The 18,487-nt window shown below is 44.9% G+C and overlaps 1 protein-coding gene across 1 annotated transcript in view; it reads left to right on the forward strand.

Annotated features, from left to right (window-relative positions):
- The first annotated feature begins 2,883 nt into the window (after positions 1-2,883).
- The window catches only part of CACNA1B (calcium voltage-gated channel subunit alpha1 B), a 284,101-nt gene continuing 268,497 nt past the window's right edge, over positions 2,884-18,487 (forward strand). Inside the window, exons 1-3 of the mRNA XM_065648624.1 lie at positions 2,884-3,143; positions 5,324-5,429; positions 11,790-11,929. Of these exons, the coding sequence (XP_065504696.1) occupies positions 2,884-3,143; positions 5,324-5,429; positions 11,790-11,929 (506 nt within the window). The remainder of the gene's footprint in view (positions 3,144-5,323; positions 5,430-11,789; positions 11,930-18,487) is intronic.

Raw genomic sequence — 18,487 nt, forward strand, 5'->3', positions numbered from 1 at the left:
TTAATAGAACATCCCCACGACATGCTTGCATCACTTTCTCCCTGTCACAAACACCCCCACCACCCTGTCTGCTGACTTGGCTGCTGTGTCGTGATGGGGAGTTTGTTCTGGGAGAGGTGAGGTGGTCAGGTGGCTCTGGGAGGAGAGAAGGGGATGTGAGGATCAGAGTTTGACTTGGTTCTCAATACCATCTGATGCAAAAGACAGCACTTTTATATTTTTTCTTTTTTTTTTGACTTTTCAGAACTGTTCTCCCCCATCTTGCTGTAAGCATGGGAGGATGCAGACATGAAGACTTGTGGAAACCAATGTATTTATTTTTTCCAGATGCTGATTTCCATCAGAAGAGCTGGAGGATTATGGAAAATGGCGTTTCCCCTTCTAGTGGCTGCTAATATAAAGAACCATATTTTTCCACTCAAAAACATAGACCACAGCATATATTAGTTTTAGTGACCAAAAACAGAAGTGAAAAACTTGGACAACTAAATAAATCAGCTTTTCAGTTGAAACAAGAAATTCATTGCTGAAAAGTTGAAATGGAAATGTCTTTAGAGGAAACTTTAAAGAGAAAAGAGCATTCTCCTGCCCTGTTCAGCCCAGGAGCTGTGAGCTCCCTGCACCCTCCTTCTACCTCGGTAAATAAATAAACTTTCCCTGATGATCCAGTTCTGTGAATCAGCTCAGCAATTCTCAGGGGTGAAGGCTCATAGGAGGAAACAACTCATTTTAATATCTGCCCAGGGTCTGTTTGAAGGTGACAGGAATCCTGAGCCAGTGGGAGCTGGAGCAACCTGGTGGTGGCCGAAGTGTGAGGCCTCATTTCCCAAAGACTTAGAATCACAGAACAGCTTGGGTGGAAGGGCCCTCCCCAGCTCCCCCAGTGCCCCCCTGCCATGAGCAGGGACATCTGCACCAGCTCAGGTTGCTCAGAGCCCCGTCCAGCCTGGCCTGGGATGTCTCCAGGGACAGGGCATCCACCATCTCTCTGGACTTCAGCTTCCTTCTTCAGGCAAAATTTTTTTTTTCCCCGTTCAGTTTACACTGCAAATTATCTACAACTGGGATTGAGGGGAAAGTTCTTTCATCATTTGTGCATGGGAAGGGGCCTTATAGACTGGAGCTTTTTCTTGCTGACCTTGTTCCCAGGACTTGCTGAAGCTGGGCGGCCATGGCTGTGTCAGGGTGGTTGCTCTGGCAGTGTCTGACCCTCAAGGCAGGCAGGTGTGATGCACCTTCCTCCTTTGCTGCTTCCCTCTGTGGCTCTTTGAGTTCATGCTGAGCCTGGCTTGCCTTGGCAGCCTCTGAGGGTGTCTTCTGGCTGTGCTGCAGCAAGAGAAAGCCTTTCAGATACAAAACCCCTGGGTAAGAAGCCAGTTTCTTCTGGAGAGTCACCCTTTGGATATTGCTAGCCATTGTTTGTGCCATTTGTGGATGTTGCCAGCCCTCTCGTTGTTTACTGAAGCCAGCAGATGTTATTGCTACAGAATTGCCTAGTTGGTGGGTTGGTTTTGAACTGAGGCAGCTTGGATGACTAAGTAAAAAATGCATTCACAGCAGAGTTCAGGGTTTCCTTACTACGGGGAAAGTGAAAATGCCCCCCTGTTGACAGCCCTGACTTCTCTGGAGAGTCCCTTCTAAAAGTTAAATGTTTGTGTTCCAGATTTAGCCTAAATGGAGAAGCATATCCTCACCAGCTACTGCAGTGACTGGAACAAGAGAGAGTCAGCTTTCTGACTTGTGGTGGATGGAAGCAACAGAGGCTGTTGGAATAAACAGGATTAAAGGTAACCAGTGCTCTGCAGGAGTCATTCAAACCAAGGAGAAACAAAGTAAATTGTCCAGAAGGGTGCAGCTCTCTGTTTGAACCCAGCCCGTGTACACACAGCCCTGCTCCACCTTCTCTGTGTGTGCTGAGATGTGCATTCCCCCCTCCACCTGCATCTGCTGGCCTCGTGGTCACAGAGTCTGCCCCCAGTCCCCACCTGGTGCCCCCATTTCACACTGTTTCACCCCCCGCATTGCCCCCATCCTTCCCTGGGGCTCCTGATGGCACAGCCCGGGGGGGCGGGAGCTCCGATGCCAGGCGCTGTGGGAGCCCTCGGCCGCGGCTGGGGGCACCCATGGGTGCAGCAGCTGGGCAGCGCACATCTGGGCAGCGGCGCGCAGGCGCGGGGGCCGCCTCACCCGTCCCCCCCAGACGGCGGCACCCCCGGCCGGGGCTTTGCGCGCCCGCGGAGCCCTGCGCAGCGTGCGGACCGGGGAGGGGGGCCCGTCCCTCCTTCCCCAGGGAGTGGCCGCGATTCTGCCGTATTTATCGGGCTTGGGCGGTGGCGGCCGGGCTGGGCCGGCTCCATCCTTCCCTCCCTCCCCGCCCGCCTCCCGGTGCCGGTGACTGGAGCGGGCGGAGCCGCCGCGGCCGATTGGCTCCGGGCATCACATGCGGCGGGGCCGGGCCGGGCTGGGCTGGGCACGGCGGAGCGCTCCCGCGGCGGGCACACGGCAGCAGCGCAGCCCCTTCCCAGCCCAGAGCCCCGCCGGACACCGCGGAAGGGACCGCGCCCGCCCCGCCGGCCACAACCCCCGCCGCCCCGGCCATGAGGTCCAGCCGGAGAGCCGGCACCTGTGCGGGGAGGTGAGCGGAGCCCCGGCGCCTTCCTCCGACCCCCGGCGAGGAAGAGAAGGGGGTGGAGGAAGGGAAAGAGATTTTTTTAATTATTATAATTATTTTTTTTAAATTTTTAATCTGTATATTTGGCTGCTATCAATCCCGATCCCGCAACTGAAGCCCCCGGAGGGAGAAGTGCTGCACGCTGTGATGCGTCTTCCTCTCGCCTCGGCTGCCAGTTTGGATTGTAGCGCCCGGCTCCGTGCACTGAGAGAATGGCTCGGTTTGGGGATGATCTGCCGACCCGCTATGGAGGTGCAGGGCCGGCCGGGGCTGGAAGAGGGAGCAGCCGGCAAGGTGGCCCCCAGGCCGGCCAAAGGATGTATAAGCAGTCGATGGCTCAGAGGGCTAGGACTATGGCTCTCTACAATCCCATCCCTGTCAAACAGAACTGCTTCACAGTCAACAGATCCCTCTTCATCTTCAGTGAAGATAATGTTATACGGAAATACGCCAAGAGAATAACAGAATGGCCATATCCTTTCAGGGAGGGTGTGTGGGCACCGTGGGGATGGTGGGGAGGTGGAGGAGGAGACTGAGGGAAAGAGAACCCAGGCAGCTAAGAATGAGTGTGTGGTGCTAATGTAGATGTACATGTGTGATCCTGGGTGTGTAATGGGTGTGTGTGACATGGATGCGTGTGTCTGACATAATGTATGGCCGTGTAGCTGAGTATCATAGGAAATTGCTTCTGTGGGAACAGCAGAGTGTGCTTTTGACTATGCCAGGGGTGTGTAAGACATAGTGCATTTTGGTGTCTGTTCAGGTGTGAGATGTACAGTTGCATAGATTTACATTTCCTACAATATAAGTCAAATACAAAGGGTTCTGTGAGGTTCATGCTAATGAATCCTGATTCTTATTTCCACCTTAGAACCTTTCAACTCTTCTTTCTCACTCTGAATAGAACATGGGATAAAAATGGTGACACCTTAGCATTAAAGCTGCATTGGTAGTAGGGACTTTGATAGCCGAGGTACCTTGTGAAATCCCATCAATACAATCTTTGCCACTAGCTTTTTAGTACATCACCCCCCGAATCCATTAGAATCAACATGAATCTTGTCACTTTGATTAGATGCGTAGCCTAGGCTTAGGCTGTACTAAAATAAAAATAAACCAGAAAAGCTTTGTGGCAGAGGGAGACAGTAAGTGGAGAGAAGGATCATCTGCTATATTGGAAAGGGGCAGATGCTTTCTGTCTCAGAACCAGCTCCCAGGCCAAGTGAGCTGCAGCGATCTTCCTCAGAAGGGGGGTTTGATTGTAATGATGCACACAGTGGGGTTGTAAGCTGTGAGAAAAGGGAAGCAGACTATTTGAGGTTACCAGGGAGTAGATACAGTGTTTGTGTGCGTGTGTGTGTGTACAGGAGTGCATTACACTGGTGATCTCAAGGGAGCTGGTTATTTTCTTTTCATTTGATATCACACACCTATTAATCTTCAGCTAACAGCAACAAGGCCTCTTCCCAGCCTCCTAGCAACACTTTCAATTGCCACAGAGGCCAGCTCCCTATCAGGCTTCCCCAGTTTTTGCTTCTTTAGGGGCTAACAGGAAAAAAATACATCAGTAGAGCGAATGCACCTCCCTTCCCCTGAACATGCAGATGTATTTATCTTTCTGTCCATATTACAAAATCGCAGGGATTACTGTACTTCCTCATCCATTTCTTCTTCCCTGCATTCAAGTCTGAATAAACAAGCTCCAAAGCCCTGGTGGCAGGCAGCGCATGGCGTTTCCTGCAAGGCTAGATGCAGTCTATCCCTCGCCTGTCTCTTGGGCCACTTGTCTGCGTCTTTCTTGTGAAGTGTGGGGACAGGGGACCCCACATCGCTGCAGGTCTGTGGGTTCGGCAGAGCCACCAGCTGATCGGCCCAGGCGGGGCAGGGCGCTGTCCACGGTGCTGAGCCGAGCTGTCCAGGGTGCTGAGCGGAGCTCCCTGCGGTGCTGAGCCGAGCTTTCCGCCGAGCTTTCCGCCGAGCTCTCCACCGCCCTTGGGCCCCTGCTGCTACCCGCGGCTCTGCCCTGGGAGTGCAGGAGCTTTGCTCAGGGCTAGAGATGGTGGCACAAGGTGAGGGGGTACCTAGTGTTGGGTTTGCCTTCTTTCCCGTGAGATTGCTTCCCTCCTACATCCCGATAGGGCACTGACGGTTTGATTCTCACCAGGAGCGGGCATTGCAATCTAGCAGTAATTCATGTTTTGGACCTGCATAGATGCTCTAAATCAAACTTTTCCAGCCCATCGCTTATTTACACTATGCACTCAAGTTAAACGACAGAATTTCTGAAGAACAAATCGGCAGATGGCATTCAGATGTGTAATCTATTTTGGGGCACTTTAGCTTATCAATCTCATTTAAAAGTAATAATTATTGATAGCTTTTGTTTCCTTTAGACCTTTTGCTTTCTTGCTTCCAAATTCCTTGAGGAGCTCAGATTCTAAATCACTAACTCACGCAAAGAAGAGAGACAGTTTCCTACTTTTCTTCCAAATATACCCCAGAAAGACCTGAGGAAGTCAAGGAGACTAAATGTCTTCAAAAAAGATGAGAGATCCTAGAATGCTCAACTGATGTAACTGTTGAGGTAGAAACAGGATTTGAATGAGGTTCTCCTTGTGTTGACTGGTTTCTTCTTTAACTTCTGGTCCCCACTCCATTTGAATACATGATTTTAGCTACAATCATAGCCAATTGTATTGTGCTGGCTCTGGAACAACATTTGCCGGATGGAGACAAGACACCTATGTCAGAGAGATTGGTGAGTTGTATTCATTTGTTTACTTTTTTTGTTTCTGGTCTGATACAAAAAGCAGTCAACCACCCAGTGTTGCGAGGGATTGTATCTTGTTTTGAAGATCCATGTGTAAACAAATGGATATTGACCTTACAATCAGGAAAAATAAGTCAGTGATAACAAGTATAACTCTAACCTCCTGATCCCATCTTCACAAGAATGCTTCATCACTCTAGCCAGCCCTGCCTAATTGCAGAAGAGATGGACCTCACATTATGATCAAAAGAGCAGCAAACTTAGGTTGTCTGTAAACCAAGATAGGAAGGGACTGCCAAATGTTCAGAATTATCTGTAGAATCAAATGACCTTCTGTGATATTTTCCCAGGAAGTGGTAGAACCTAAAAGGTAGAACCTTTTAGGATCGTATGTCTTTCAGCTATCTTCCTGCTACAGCGTATACCAAGGACCCTAGAAAGCAAACTTTTAATTTAGATGATTACCATTCCCTTTTAAGAAAAGAAACCAACTTAGAGAGGAAAATAATTTACCCACAGGCTTTATGGTAATGAGCCCAATTACCTTATTTCAAAAGAAAATATAAGAAGAGCTTCAAAATCATTCTTCCATTTATCATCACTGTAGGAGAAATGGGTAATATTTGGTTCGATTTTGCTCCTGCTGTTAATGATCTGGAACATCTTTCATGCCTAAATGCATTAATCCTGGTGCATGTTCAAAGGATAAATAAATATGGATACATATGTGTTTTACATGTACATATTAAATTATGCAAAGACAATATTAGGCTTGCTGCCAGAAGTTAGAGCCTCTGAACACTGATTGCAACAGTTCCCGAGGCTGGACCATACCAGTGGGCAGCTCTCACAATCTCATTCTTCAGAAACAAGAAAAAGTGTGTAAGTGGTAGATCTAGAAAGAGCTTCAGAGTCTGCAAGTTGATACTGCTTGGAAATGTATCCGCTGATGCTGGCTGTCCACTTACATTGTGTTCGCTTAGTCTCTTTCCTCTTGAACTACTAAGAGTAGAAAATGCATGTGTGTTGATCCTCCTGATATTAAGCATGCCTTTGTATGTTTTGGGATTAGCGAGCAAGGCAAGTCTGGGTTTTTAAGCAAAGCACAGATTCAGATCCAGAGTAATGATCAATTTGGGGAACATGTGGACTAGTGAAGGGGAAAACTAGTCTTGTGGATGTTCTGGCTTGGTAACCTTTGGGTGATACAATAAAATTTAAGCAGCAGTAAGTAAGGTTAGCACATTGTTTCTATGTTTCTCTACCTTCAGTTCCTGCCCAAATCATTCCAAAGGGGGGCACTGGTATTACCTCCGAATTGTGTAAGACAACTGAATGACTTAAATGCACGCGTGGTCTCCACCTTGTTGGCACTGCCTTGGTGGTGAAGGAAGAATTAACCCCTGTTGTTTTGCCCTAAGCACCACTGTGCAGTATTGTCTTTGATCCAGATATTCTGAAGCCATTTTAACTACAGCACATTTGTAACTCTGAAGTATAAAGGCATTTATCATAGAATAACACTGAGAATCTTTACAAGTCATGAAATATTTTCTGTGTTCAATATAAGCTGGAAAGAGTAAGCATTGTGAATATGAAAAACTGTTTTCTGGTTTTCAAAGTGAAATCTCCTTAGAATGCTCCTGCTGCTTCCACAAACTGTAAGTTGTTTCATTGAAAATGTTACAAATCTGTGCTAAACCAGAATGGCTGAACATTCCCATACATTTACATTTACAGGTTTGTTGAGCCAAATTATAAGTCCATGCAGAACAGCAGGTGCTTTATTACTGTCTTTGGAGGAATGAAATTGGCCTTTTTTTTGTTAATGATTTTTGGATATATCTTTTCTTCTCTTGGGTTCATTAAAATCTTGTGGAAGGAAAACCAAATCTGCCCGAATACTTTGTGCCACGATACAGAGACAAAAATCTTAAGATTGCCTGAGGGAGGAGTCCATACAAACGTTTTCATGATTTTTCTCTTCTGATCAAAGTTTTACTCTACATGTCTCCCCAGAGACCCAAGATATGAACCTGCAGCGCGATCTCTCTTGGCTGTTTTCTGCACTCATTTTACTTGTCAAGCAGAGTTAATTAAGCACATGGGAAGAGCAAGTGATGTCTCAGTATATGCAATATTTCAAGAATCGGAATGGTTGCGTTATAAGTAACCTTTCTCTGTCCATTTTCTATATGTAGTTTTTTGCACAGAAAGGCATTACTTGGCTCTAGGATGGAAATTCTGGCCAAAAGCACCAGTCCGGTGGTCGAAGCATTTAGTGGTGAACTGGAGCATTGGCTTCAATTCCTTGCTCTCCAGACAAAACAAATAAGATCATTCTTGCCCTAGCAGGAGAATGACCTACCCCCTAGGTTCTTGCCTGCTTTGGGCTGAGGGTCTCTCATGCTTTGACTGCTGGGAGTGTTTACTTCACGTTAGTAACTATCCACTGGAACAGAGATGCTACAAACTTGCTACTGTCCATCTCAGCTGAGTGCCTTAGCTGACAGATTGTAGAGCCAGCCTCTCTCTGTCCTAATAAATATTGCATTTTTTGTACACACTGGAGTGATGCCAACTGAAAAGATGCTGAGGGAGTTGTACTGAGTGACCCAGAGCCTTGCAGTGAGAACTCCAAATGTGGGAATGTGAACTTCACTTCTGAGCCCTGAATGGCCTTGCGGGTGGATGCCTTGCTCATGATGCTCTTGGCTGTCCAGGCTGAGACACACTCATTCTCTCCCTGTCTCCTTCCTAATTTCTCACTTTTTCATGAGAAGCTTCAGTAGACCGTGGATTTGTCCCAGCCTGACAGAGACGATATCAGAACTCGGGGGACAGAAAATCTATTTTCTGCCCCACCCCGGGGCACACCTGGTTTGAAGACACAAGCGGGTCTGTAGGATGATCATCTGTGTGCCGCTGTCGGGCTCTGAGTGTTTGGCTCCCCTGGGTGGTTTTGATGTGAGGACAAAATATAACTGTTTTCTCAGATATTCAGCATGACAGCTCTTGCATTTCACTAATGGATTTAATTCTTTATCCTATCCTCAGGCGCTTTGTGCGATCATATGTGGGCTGTTCATATTAACCTTTGCATGAACAAAGCCTTACACATCCAAACCTATCAAGGCTGTCACATCCAAAGGCCAAGGAAAGACACTAGGACTTAGACTGAGAACAGTAATGACTTTCCAGACTCAGAAGTTGTTTCTGATCTGAAACATATTGATTAAATGTGTGTTTGGCCCAGTCTCAAGCTTTGCTGTGTCCACAGCGGACAACCTGCTGGCACAGCTCTGGCTGCTGCCCAGATTCTCCACCATCCTTCCAAACACACACACTGATACTCATTGTCACCTGCTTTCCCACTCTTGAACCCAAGGAGCAGCACAGTCTGAAGGGGGCTGCAGGATGCCCTGGCAGCAGGATTTGGGAGGTGACAGCAGTGCCATTTCAGTGTGTATCACCCATGTCCTTGCCTGCCAGCTCCTTCCATCAGATGGTCATGCAAATCCCTTTTTTCAGCAGCAGGCACCATGACCTAACGGGGCATAACCTTTATTTTTCATCCTCTTGTTGTTACTGCCCTGATTCCTAGGCTAAATTACTGTACATTTAGATAGGCTTTAGAAAAGATCCTCTTTCTATCCCCTTTTATTTCCCCAGCTACTCACTGCCAACCCTATAGATAACAGTTTTCCTTTGTAATAAATACTCAAGCCCATCTGTGAGCCTTCCTGCTTCCTTAGAAGCTGACAAGAGCTTCTTTGACCCACTTCCTAAGACCTCTGTGTAGTCTTAGCTTTGGGAAGAGCATTTTCTATCAAACCCTTGAGTACCTGAAGCCTGGCTCTTTAAGGCTGGCAGCTGTAATCGCAAGGCACCTGACCTAGATTGAGCAAACGTGGGGTAGCAGAGTAGATATAAGGCTTCCACGAAGCGAGGAGGAGTGTATGTGGGTAAAGGTATTTTTTTTTAATGTTAGAAGAGTTATTTTTAGAGGCATGCTAGTAGTTGTGGGATAGAAATATGGGAAGAGCTTGGAGGCCTTTGTTTGCAAATATTTTTTTATACTTGTTGAACTAGAAGGTGTTGTAAGGTTGAGGGGCAGGCAGACTAGGCTGTTAGAAGGCTCCTGTGTGCATAAGGGAAAGCAGAGGAGCAGTAAGGTAATTTCTCCTCAAATCACACATGATGATTTCTGACCCTTCTGTTCTTTTTTCCCTGTTTTCTGTACTGGGTTGAAATCCTGGAGTTCCTTGAGCTCTTGCTGTGGACAAACTGCTGGAAGAAAACTCTTATTGTAGGATTTCTGTTGAAGGTCATAGAAGGACTGATGGCCTTGCATTATTCCTTTTTCTCTGTGGATAAACAGCACTGAGATGGGGAGCTGGAGTTTCTCAGCCTGGTACTGATAACTTCTCTGTTTTCTGAGCAGTGTCAGTAAGGCTCTGGAAAGGGGCAGAGGGCTTGGAGCTGCTGCTGTTCATGGAAGCAGCGTCTTGGCTGAAGGAGAAGCTAGTTTTGGGTTGTAGGTGTGATTTTGGTGTGTTGTTTTCTATTTTCTTCTTTTTTTTTTTTTTTTTTTCTTCTATTCAGCAAAAGGGCCACTTGCTCTGTTTTGCTGTCTGGCCACTCAGTGTGTGTGTGTGATCCACAGGTGACTGGTCATCTTGCCCAGCTGTAGAGGAAAGAGAGGTGGAGTTACTGAGGCTGTGAGGTTGGGAGAGGTGAGGGGGAGTGTAGATATTACATAGGATGAAAGACAAAGTGTATGGAGGAGCTGGGTTCACTGAGGTGTGTAGGGTTACGAGGTGGTTTTGTCAGAAACACAACTTTAATTCAGCCACTGGTGGGAAAGCCTGCCCAGAAGCAGTAGTTTCCAACAGCTTGGAGGCATCTTCAGTGACTAGTGCTTTGTGGTTGACTTGCTGGGTTGGGTATACATTGATGTTGAAGTGTGTAAGCCTCTTTGGGAAGGGTGTGCTCTCATATTGGTCTGGAAACCTGACTTTCTGTAACAGGTACCGTGCCTAAAACACAGGTCTGTGTGCCAGGGCTGGGTCAGTTGAGCAAGAGTTGCCATGTTTGTAAAATGAATTACTGTACCCAAACTGCTTCTTTCCTTGTTCTGTGGCCACAAGACTTGACATTTATGTTCTTTCTGCATTAGAGAAGTAAAATCACCTTCTGTCATTAGTAGAATTGCAAAATGTAAACAATTATGTGTCAAACAGCAAATAAATTCTTTGGTCAGAAATGCTGAAGTCACTGGAACAAAGGTTTCTAATCTCTGAATTTGGGCATTTTTTTTCCCTTTTGGGTAGCACTGCTTGACTTCCATTGACTTCAGCTGAAACCATGGATCTAAGGCACATTTGAAAATTGGCTACAGGTGCCAAAGCTAATTAACATGTTCTTGAAACTAATGCTCATTGCTTTCACCTCTTGCTTTGTTCCCATTTCTTGCCCACATCTTCCAAATGTGAATGCTTCCATTTGGCACTGAATTTGTGTTGAAACTCTTATCAATAAAGTATAATACTGAGAGATCTGGTGCCACAGACAAAAAAAAAATTAGTAAAACTTTGGAGACTAAGCTTGATTTTTCTCTCTAGTGAGCTAGGACGCAAAGCTGTGATCCCATAGTATACTGTGAGCCTGAGACACAAACCTTACTGCTTCTGCTGTTAATTGAAGGGAATGGGTCTTTATTCCTGAATCAGATACACAGTGAAAGGAAAATAAATGAAACTGCAGCTGTGGAAACAGTGGAGAAAGAGTGAAGGAAGAACTGGTGGAATAAATGAGAAAGAAATAATTTCCTGCCAGTGTTTGCAAGGTTGCTGTGCTGTTACTTCCCAAGATACTCCCTTGTTTCAGTTTCCTGGATGAATTGGAAATCACATGCTTTTTCCGTGTCAATAACTGTGGAAATATATGCTCTCAAGTTTATATATACCCTTAGAGCAAAATTTCAGTATTAAAATTCCCTCTAGAATATTGAGTAAAGGTGGAAAGTGTGGGGTGAAACGATGAGAATGAGGGCAAACGGAATATTCTAGTGTGGGGAAAAAGAAAACAAAACCAAAACCACGAAATAAAACGCACGCAAAATAAAAACAAACAAAAACCAAAACCCCAAACAAATTTACCTTCGAGGAAATAATAATGAAATTCTTCTTTGCACTTAGTTCCAATAAACTTAAACCTTTTGGTCTCAGCTCTGTCCAGAGAGCTGGAAAGGGTGGGAAATTGGTGCGTGTAGTTGTTTATGACTCTTGCTGTCAGTGTGGAAGCGCATGTATCTCCTTAATACCTTTGATTTTTATTCTTTTTCAGGATGACACTGAGCCGTACTTTATTGGAATATTTTGTTTTGAAGCCGGTATAAAAATCATTGCTCTGGGGTTTGTTTTTCATAAAGGCTCTTACCTCCGAAATGGTTGGAACGTGATGGATTTTGTCGTGGTCCTCACAGGGTAAGTGACCTCTTGCCATAAAGGGGACACTTGCTTTGCTTTGTGTTGTTTTTTAACTGCGGGCTGGGGTGGGAGCAATTTGAGCGAAATAGTACTAAAACCCCCCACATTTCTGACCTTACTGTCTTTGAATAATGGCTATTGTGCTGAATGAGTCACTTTCAAAGTGTTGTTTGAACCAACTAAAAAGAGGTTTTCAGGATATTTATTGGTGTATATACTGGCATATGTCTTATCCAGATGCTTACCGACATTTCTCAGACTTTGCAGGTTCTAATTGCCACTAGGTACTTGAACCTGATTTAAACAATCTATCCTTCTGACATTACAGGATGACTTTAAAAGTCAACATGGAGTGGGCTAACAAATGAGATTTATCCTATTTTTAAGCTATTACAACTCTAAAATCAGTGAAACTTCTGCAGGAATGAATTTGGTTTTGCTAGAAAATAACTTTTCCAAAAGCAATTCAAAGGGGGTGCATGTCTTATAAAGGACGGAACTGACAATGCTACCTGTGTGTTTTGTACGTTTGAAATGATATCACTAATTTATCTATTGGAAATGCTTACAGTATTTTTGTTATACAGTTTCTATCTCTGTTTATACAGATGAATGTAATGCTAGTGGGTTATGAAATGCAAATATTAAGTCCTACAAATTGTGCTTTAAAGCTCCAACTGAAATGTTCCAAAGGCCCACGTGAGGTACTGATCTTGCAGCCTTCATCTTGGAAGGATTTCAGTTAGTTTTTCCCCCAGAAGACTGCAGTCTGGCTCTTGTTATAAATATGCACTCATTTCGTACACCTTCTCTACTACTGTGTGACGAACACCTATATTCTTTGCTCTGGTTAGTGGTGTAGAGTAGGATGCTGTTAGGAAAATGCTTGCGTACGTATACAAATGTATTCATTAGGTACATTATCACTGTAATCCTATTTGCATTTGGTGTACCATGTGATATAGCAATTGAGAGGCCAAAGGGAATTCTTTATGTATGGAGAGGAAGAAAATAAATATTCAGGGCTTGATTCTCCTGCTGCTGGGGCTGGGTATTTAATCAATAGAAACATCACTGGAGCTACAAGGAGAATCAGATTTACATACTTGGAAGGGGAGGGGGCACCAGGATGAAAAAGGAATTAGCACAGATGCTACAATTATTCACACTGATGGTATGTTCTGATTCCTAGTTAGCACTATGGCCTTTTGTGTGTTTTAAAAAAAATAAATATATAGATATAAAATCAAGGCCTTGATTCTGGAAAGGACTTGGGCGTGTGGTTTAATTTATCCTTCAGCAAAGCATTCAAGTACAAGTTTTAATTCAGCTGACTCCAGCGTTTCTCTACTTAAGATTATACATAAAAGCTTTCCTGAATTACAGCCATATTGCTATTTGTTTAGGCATGTTTTAGATTTGTTTTTGTCATAAACACAGGCCAAAAATCAAAATAGAATTTTTTTTTTTTAAAAGCTGCCTAGCCGTGACCGAGATGTTCAGAGTTTTGCAGCAGTAGCTGAGACACTGTGTCCGCATCTCGTGCTCGTGGAATCGCAACCCAATCTGCGACGCTTTAGGCGTGATCCTGGCGTCTTTCTGGTGCCGGTTTTATTGTGAGCGCTGTTTTCAGTGCTCTTTGATCTCTGAGCATAATTCTGGAATATCGGCTTGATTAGACAGCTGTAATAAGGAACCCTGTTGCCATCTGCAAACATGCGTATTCTTTTGAAGTACAATCCCGTTAACGTCAAAGCTGCTGGTTTCCAATGGTGATGCTGGCTGGGCTGCATTGAAATTGTCTTGTACATGGGCTTCCCACCAGGCAGGCGATGCAGGGGAGGCAAAGCGTAAACCCATCGACATCCAGTCCAAGAGTCCTCTCCGCTGGGGAAACCCACAGACCTCTAATTCTGTAATTCGAGGGCTGGATTCGGCCAGGCGCTTGAGCTCGTGCCCGGTTTTTGGTGTCTGGGGAGCTCTACTGAGAATAACGGGGTTACTCATGTACTTGGTTAGTGCTTTCCTGAATTTGGGGCTGTATTTCCGAACCAAATAATGAGGTGGAGGGACCTATAGCAGAGAAATAACATTGAAGGATCTGCAGCTTCACACAGGGGTCTGATTTAGTGGTTTCTCTGTAGCCTGTTGTGTTTTGCTCTGAATTTCTTGGCTCCTTATTATGTTTTCTGTGTTGCTGTGGGTCTGTGCTAGAAAGCAGGAGCTCCTCTTCCTTGGGCTCCCTTTGCTGGCCAGAAACCCTTTCATCTGCCCATTGCCTGTCCTAACTCGGCTAACATGGGGAATCCTGAGCAAGGCTGTTTATTGGGAACATCACCCTGGCATTTCTGCATTGAGATTTTAAAGGCAGGTTGCCGAGGAAAAGCATTTACTGCTGAAAAATCTGGCTTGTTCTCCAGAGAGGGGCTGGGAGGTGATGACAAAAGTAGGACCTTAATTTTTGTTTCTGTGGAAGGTAGTCTCAGATCTGTGCATTTCAAAAAAAATGATCAAGGAGGTCCTGTAATTTATTAGAGAATAATAAAAAAGGGCAGTGCTAAGCTTGTACTTAATGTGTTCTAATAGATAGGTATGACATCAGTTTTTGAAATATCATTTTACTACTCTATCAAAAGCTTTCTTTTGCCATATGTGCAAGATTTCTACTTGAAAATGTTACTTCATATTTCCCAGGCAGCGATCAGTGTTCAGTTCCTAAGCTTGGTTTCACATTGATCTTCAATATTATAGAGGGATTTCTATTTTTTTTTTTCCTGTGTGAGCATGAAAGATCATGAAAATGCGTTTCATGATACCACGCACAGAGTTGTATACCTGCTAATCCTGTTGAGTGCATGTTCTTATTAAGGTGAATGTCAGAAAATCTGATCTGATTTTCAGCTTTTAGCTAAAACCCAGGAAAGCAAAGAGCAGCTTTGCTCTCGTTAGCTGTTTCCATAGGAAGAAGGGCAGCCAGTGTCTGGGTGTGTTTCGGAGGAGGCTGTGGGGGAAGGCTCTGCATTTATTGAACTTACCCTTATGTAAATATTGAAGTGATCATGCAGTAACCCTTTCCACCTGTTTTTTCCAACTCTGTTGTTTTGCTACTCAATGCCTGTACACTGGGATTATTGATAAATATGTTGGTTTTTTTTTTTTAAATTGCCTGCAATGATGGACATTTTGTTTGTCAAAAGGAGACAGTAGAACTTGTTAATCAGAAAATAAATCAGGGCTGTGTTACATGCAGCCAGGATCGATATCCTATTGAGCTAAGCTGGAATCTAACAGATAGGGGACCAAAATGGCTTGGTTTGTTCTAGAAAACACTCCCTCAGTTCCTTGCCACAGCAATGCTGTGGTGCCTTTTTCTCATTTGCTTTCAAGGATTTGCTGTTAATAAAGTCCTAGGAAAATAATGGATTGCTGCTCCTTGAAAGATTTTGTTTCCTCTGTAATTTTTTTTAGTTATTTCTTGTAAACTGCTCCAGTTGTAGATGAGAATTGAGGAAAGCTGCCCTGCTGTGATGTGCCTGTTGCTGTTGTGGAGAGACACACATTTTTATAGCTCATGCTCATTTTATTTTCACGTTTTTATGGGATCGCATTTGCTCCCGTGATGACATCACCCATTAGCAGCTCTAAATCACACAGAAATGCAATTTATCAACTAGCCTGGGACTATATGATCTTAATGCACTTTTCCTAAGGGAGGAACAAAGGGACATTTTACTCTATTGCTGTAAACTGTCTTGGGGTGGAAACCTCAGAAAGCCACAGACGTCTTGGGAACAAAGTCGTCCCAACATCCAAACCCCTCGGATGACAGTGGATGGAGCTATGAGCCTGGATTCAAGACCTCGAGGGTTGAGATCTGTTCCTGCTGGAGTTCATGGAAAGATTTATTTCTCCTGGTGTCCTGAGTGCAGTAGCCTGAAGAACCGCTGGACTGGCCTAAACTACAAACGCCCTCTCTAGCTGGAACTGTGAAGGGGAATAATGGAGAGCAAGGCATGGATGAAATGATCCTTACCTTCCTGATTCCCAGAATTCTGATGTCTAGGGATTTTTGAGGAAAACATGTGTCTGATGGCTTTTAAACTATATGGTCCAAGGGAATAGTTCTCCTTGGCTGTGCTTTGGAGCCTGTTTGTACTTTTGGCTTCATCATATCCTGCGTAATGGGTCTCATGGTTTAATTACATACCACAAGGTGCTGCTTATCCCTTTTTTATCACTAGCTACCTGAGATTTCCATTGGTGCTTTCTAGATTTTGTATAGTAAGGTCTGGACAATAATAATTCTTTTTTTTTGCTGCATGCCTACAATTTTATGAGTCTCCAGTATTTCCCTGGTCAGAGATTTATCCTGCCCAAACTTCCTTTACCTGAGAGCTTGTCTGTGCACCACTGACCTGTACTGTTGCTTGGTCCTTTCCTAGTTCTATCGTATCCTCTTGGATGCAGTGACCACAACCTTGTGCAGTGTTTATTCAATGCCAAGAGTTGCTAAAGACTGGTAAAAATAAATGGAGCACTTGAAAGTATCATGCTCTGTCCTTTATGAGCAGAGTTAATTTTTTTGGCTTTCAGTCACCCTGGATTGAACACTCTCGAAGAGTCCTGGTAGGTTCTTGAGCCAGTTGGATCAACTGCCTGGACCTCTGGGTGGGATTGGCAGAGACAGCGTGTGCCAGGCCTGGAGCTGCCAAATGATGTGCACAAAGTCTCTTGTGCTGTTACTGATGTCTCAGGCTGTCGGGAACAAATTAAAAAAGCTCGAATTATCTTGATTGTCTGGAGGACTGAGAAATGTGCTCCTAGCTCCGGGTGATGCTAATAATTTAGAAGGTAACTCATTTAGTAGCATAATAAAGACCTGTTCATCCTTGATGTTAGCTTTACAGTTACCGGGATCGTCTTAGTATGTGGGCAGCCTGAGATGCTATTCCTGGTGCAGCGTATGAGGAGCAGCGGCAGCCTTGGTTGCAGTGATGGTTGTCAAAGAGGGAGGCATAAAAACCATCGAGCCTGGTCTGTGCAGCAGGCTATGGACCTCCGATCTTTCAGTTCAAGGTGGACGTACCTCCTAGACAGGGTGCGGGGTGTGATGTAGCCGTGAAAGTATTTGAGAAGTGAATGTCTGGTTGAGGGCTGGGATTCTGGAAGCTGTCAAATACACAGAAATGACTGCAGTCTCTCTTTTTTTCTCCATATGCGTGTTCCCGTACATTCAAAAGCCTTTGGACTAAGATGTCTGAATTATGGGATCCAATGTGGCTGGCTCTTGTGTACTCCTCAAAACACCTCAATCTTCCCACCCACAAATAACCACAGAATGTAATAGTACGAAAAGCAAAATTAAAATGAAATAAAACCCCTTGGATGCCCTTCCAGCATCACTTTAGACAGTATGCTCAGTGCTTTGTTTATAAGCTTTAGATCTAGACACTCGGGGAATGAAGAGGATAGGAGCAGGGAAATGCAGATTTCTCTCTGCTTTTCCGATATGGAACTTTTGGCACTTGTGTGCTAGAAAGCAAAGCTGAGCAGCAAGAGGAGTTGGGAAAATGGATACTTTAAGAGGGACGAGCTTCATCTTGATTAGTTATCACAAGGAAAACGAGTAAGCCTCTTTGCATGGTTACACAGTCCGGGTGGTGATGGACTAAGGCTGATTGCTGTTAGCACTGTGCGTGAGTCATGCTAAGAGTGAAGCCTCTACAGATTTTAATGGAGCTGATCCTTGTTTTCAATTTTTTTATGCTCTAATGATGGATGGATACTTGCCGGCTCAGAAAAGCTAAGGGTACCTTCTGAAATTAGATTAAAAAATTGGTCAAGGCAAAGGGAATTTACCTGTTTTCCTGAATGCAAGGTATTAAATGGCAATCTGGCTGGTGTATGGGGGCAGTAATGGAGGGAGAAAAGTAACCTTTTTTTTTTTTTTGAGGCAGAGAAAATGAGCGATTAGTAACTGGGAGGGAAAAGGGCATGTGAGGTCTCAGTTTGAACAGTCTAAAGTAGTTTGGAGTTGTTCTGTTTTCTGTCCTTTTGTCATCTGGGCTCTTGAGGAGCTGCAGAAGCAGTTTCCTTCGAAGGAGAAGATGCTCAGCAGGGAGGAAGGATTTGTGGGCTCTAAACCCACCTTGGCAAATGTTCCTATTTCCTTTTATGCATTTTTATAGCCAGTTTTGCTCAGTGGAGCAGCAGGTTCCTTGACACTGGAGCTTGCTTTCCCTCTGGGCTTGTTTCACGGAGCAAAAGGGGTCCCAGGCCGTGCTGAGCCTGTTGGAGTGTTAATTAGGGCTCGTGTCTTTTTTTGGTGAGTTCTAGCGGCTTTTGCACATTGATTTTGGTGGGGGTGGGTAGAGGCAGGTTGGGTTAAGCAGGTGGATGTGTAATTGTGTAGCTGGCTGGTAAATTAGCAGGAGATTCTCCTGAGCAGAGGAGGACTCCGGGCTGTGCTTGGAGGAAGGCTGCAGATGGTTGCAGGCTCTCAGGGGACCCGCAGGTGGGGACAGCCATTCCCCGGCAGAAGTCACCCTTGAAGCG

This window comes from Caloenas nicobarica, chromosome 19 (assembly GCF_036013445.1).
Source record: "Caloenas nicobarica isolate bCalNic1 chromosome 19, bCalNic1.hap1, whole genome shotgun sequence".
Lineage (NCBI taxonomy): Eukaryota > Metazoa > Chordata > Aves > Columbiformes > Columbidae > Caloenas > Caloenas nicobarica.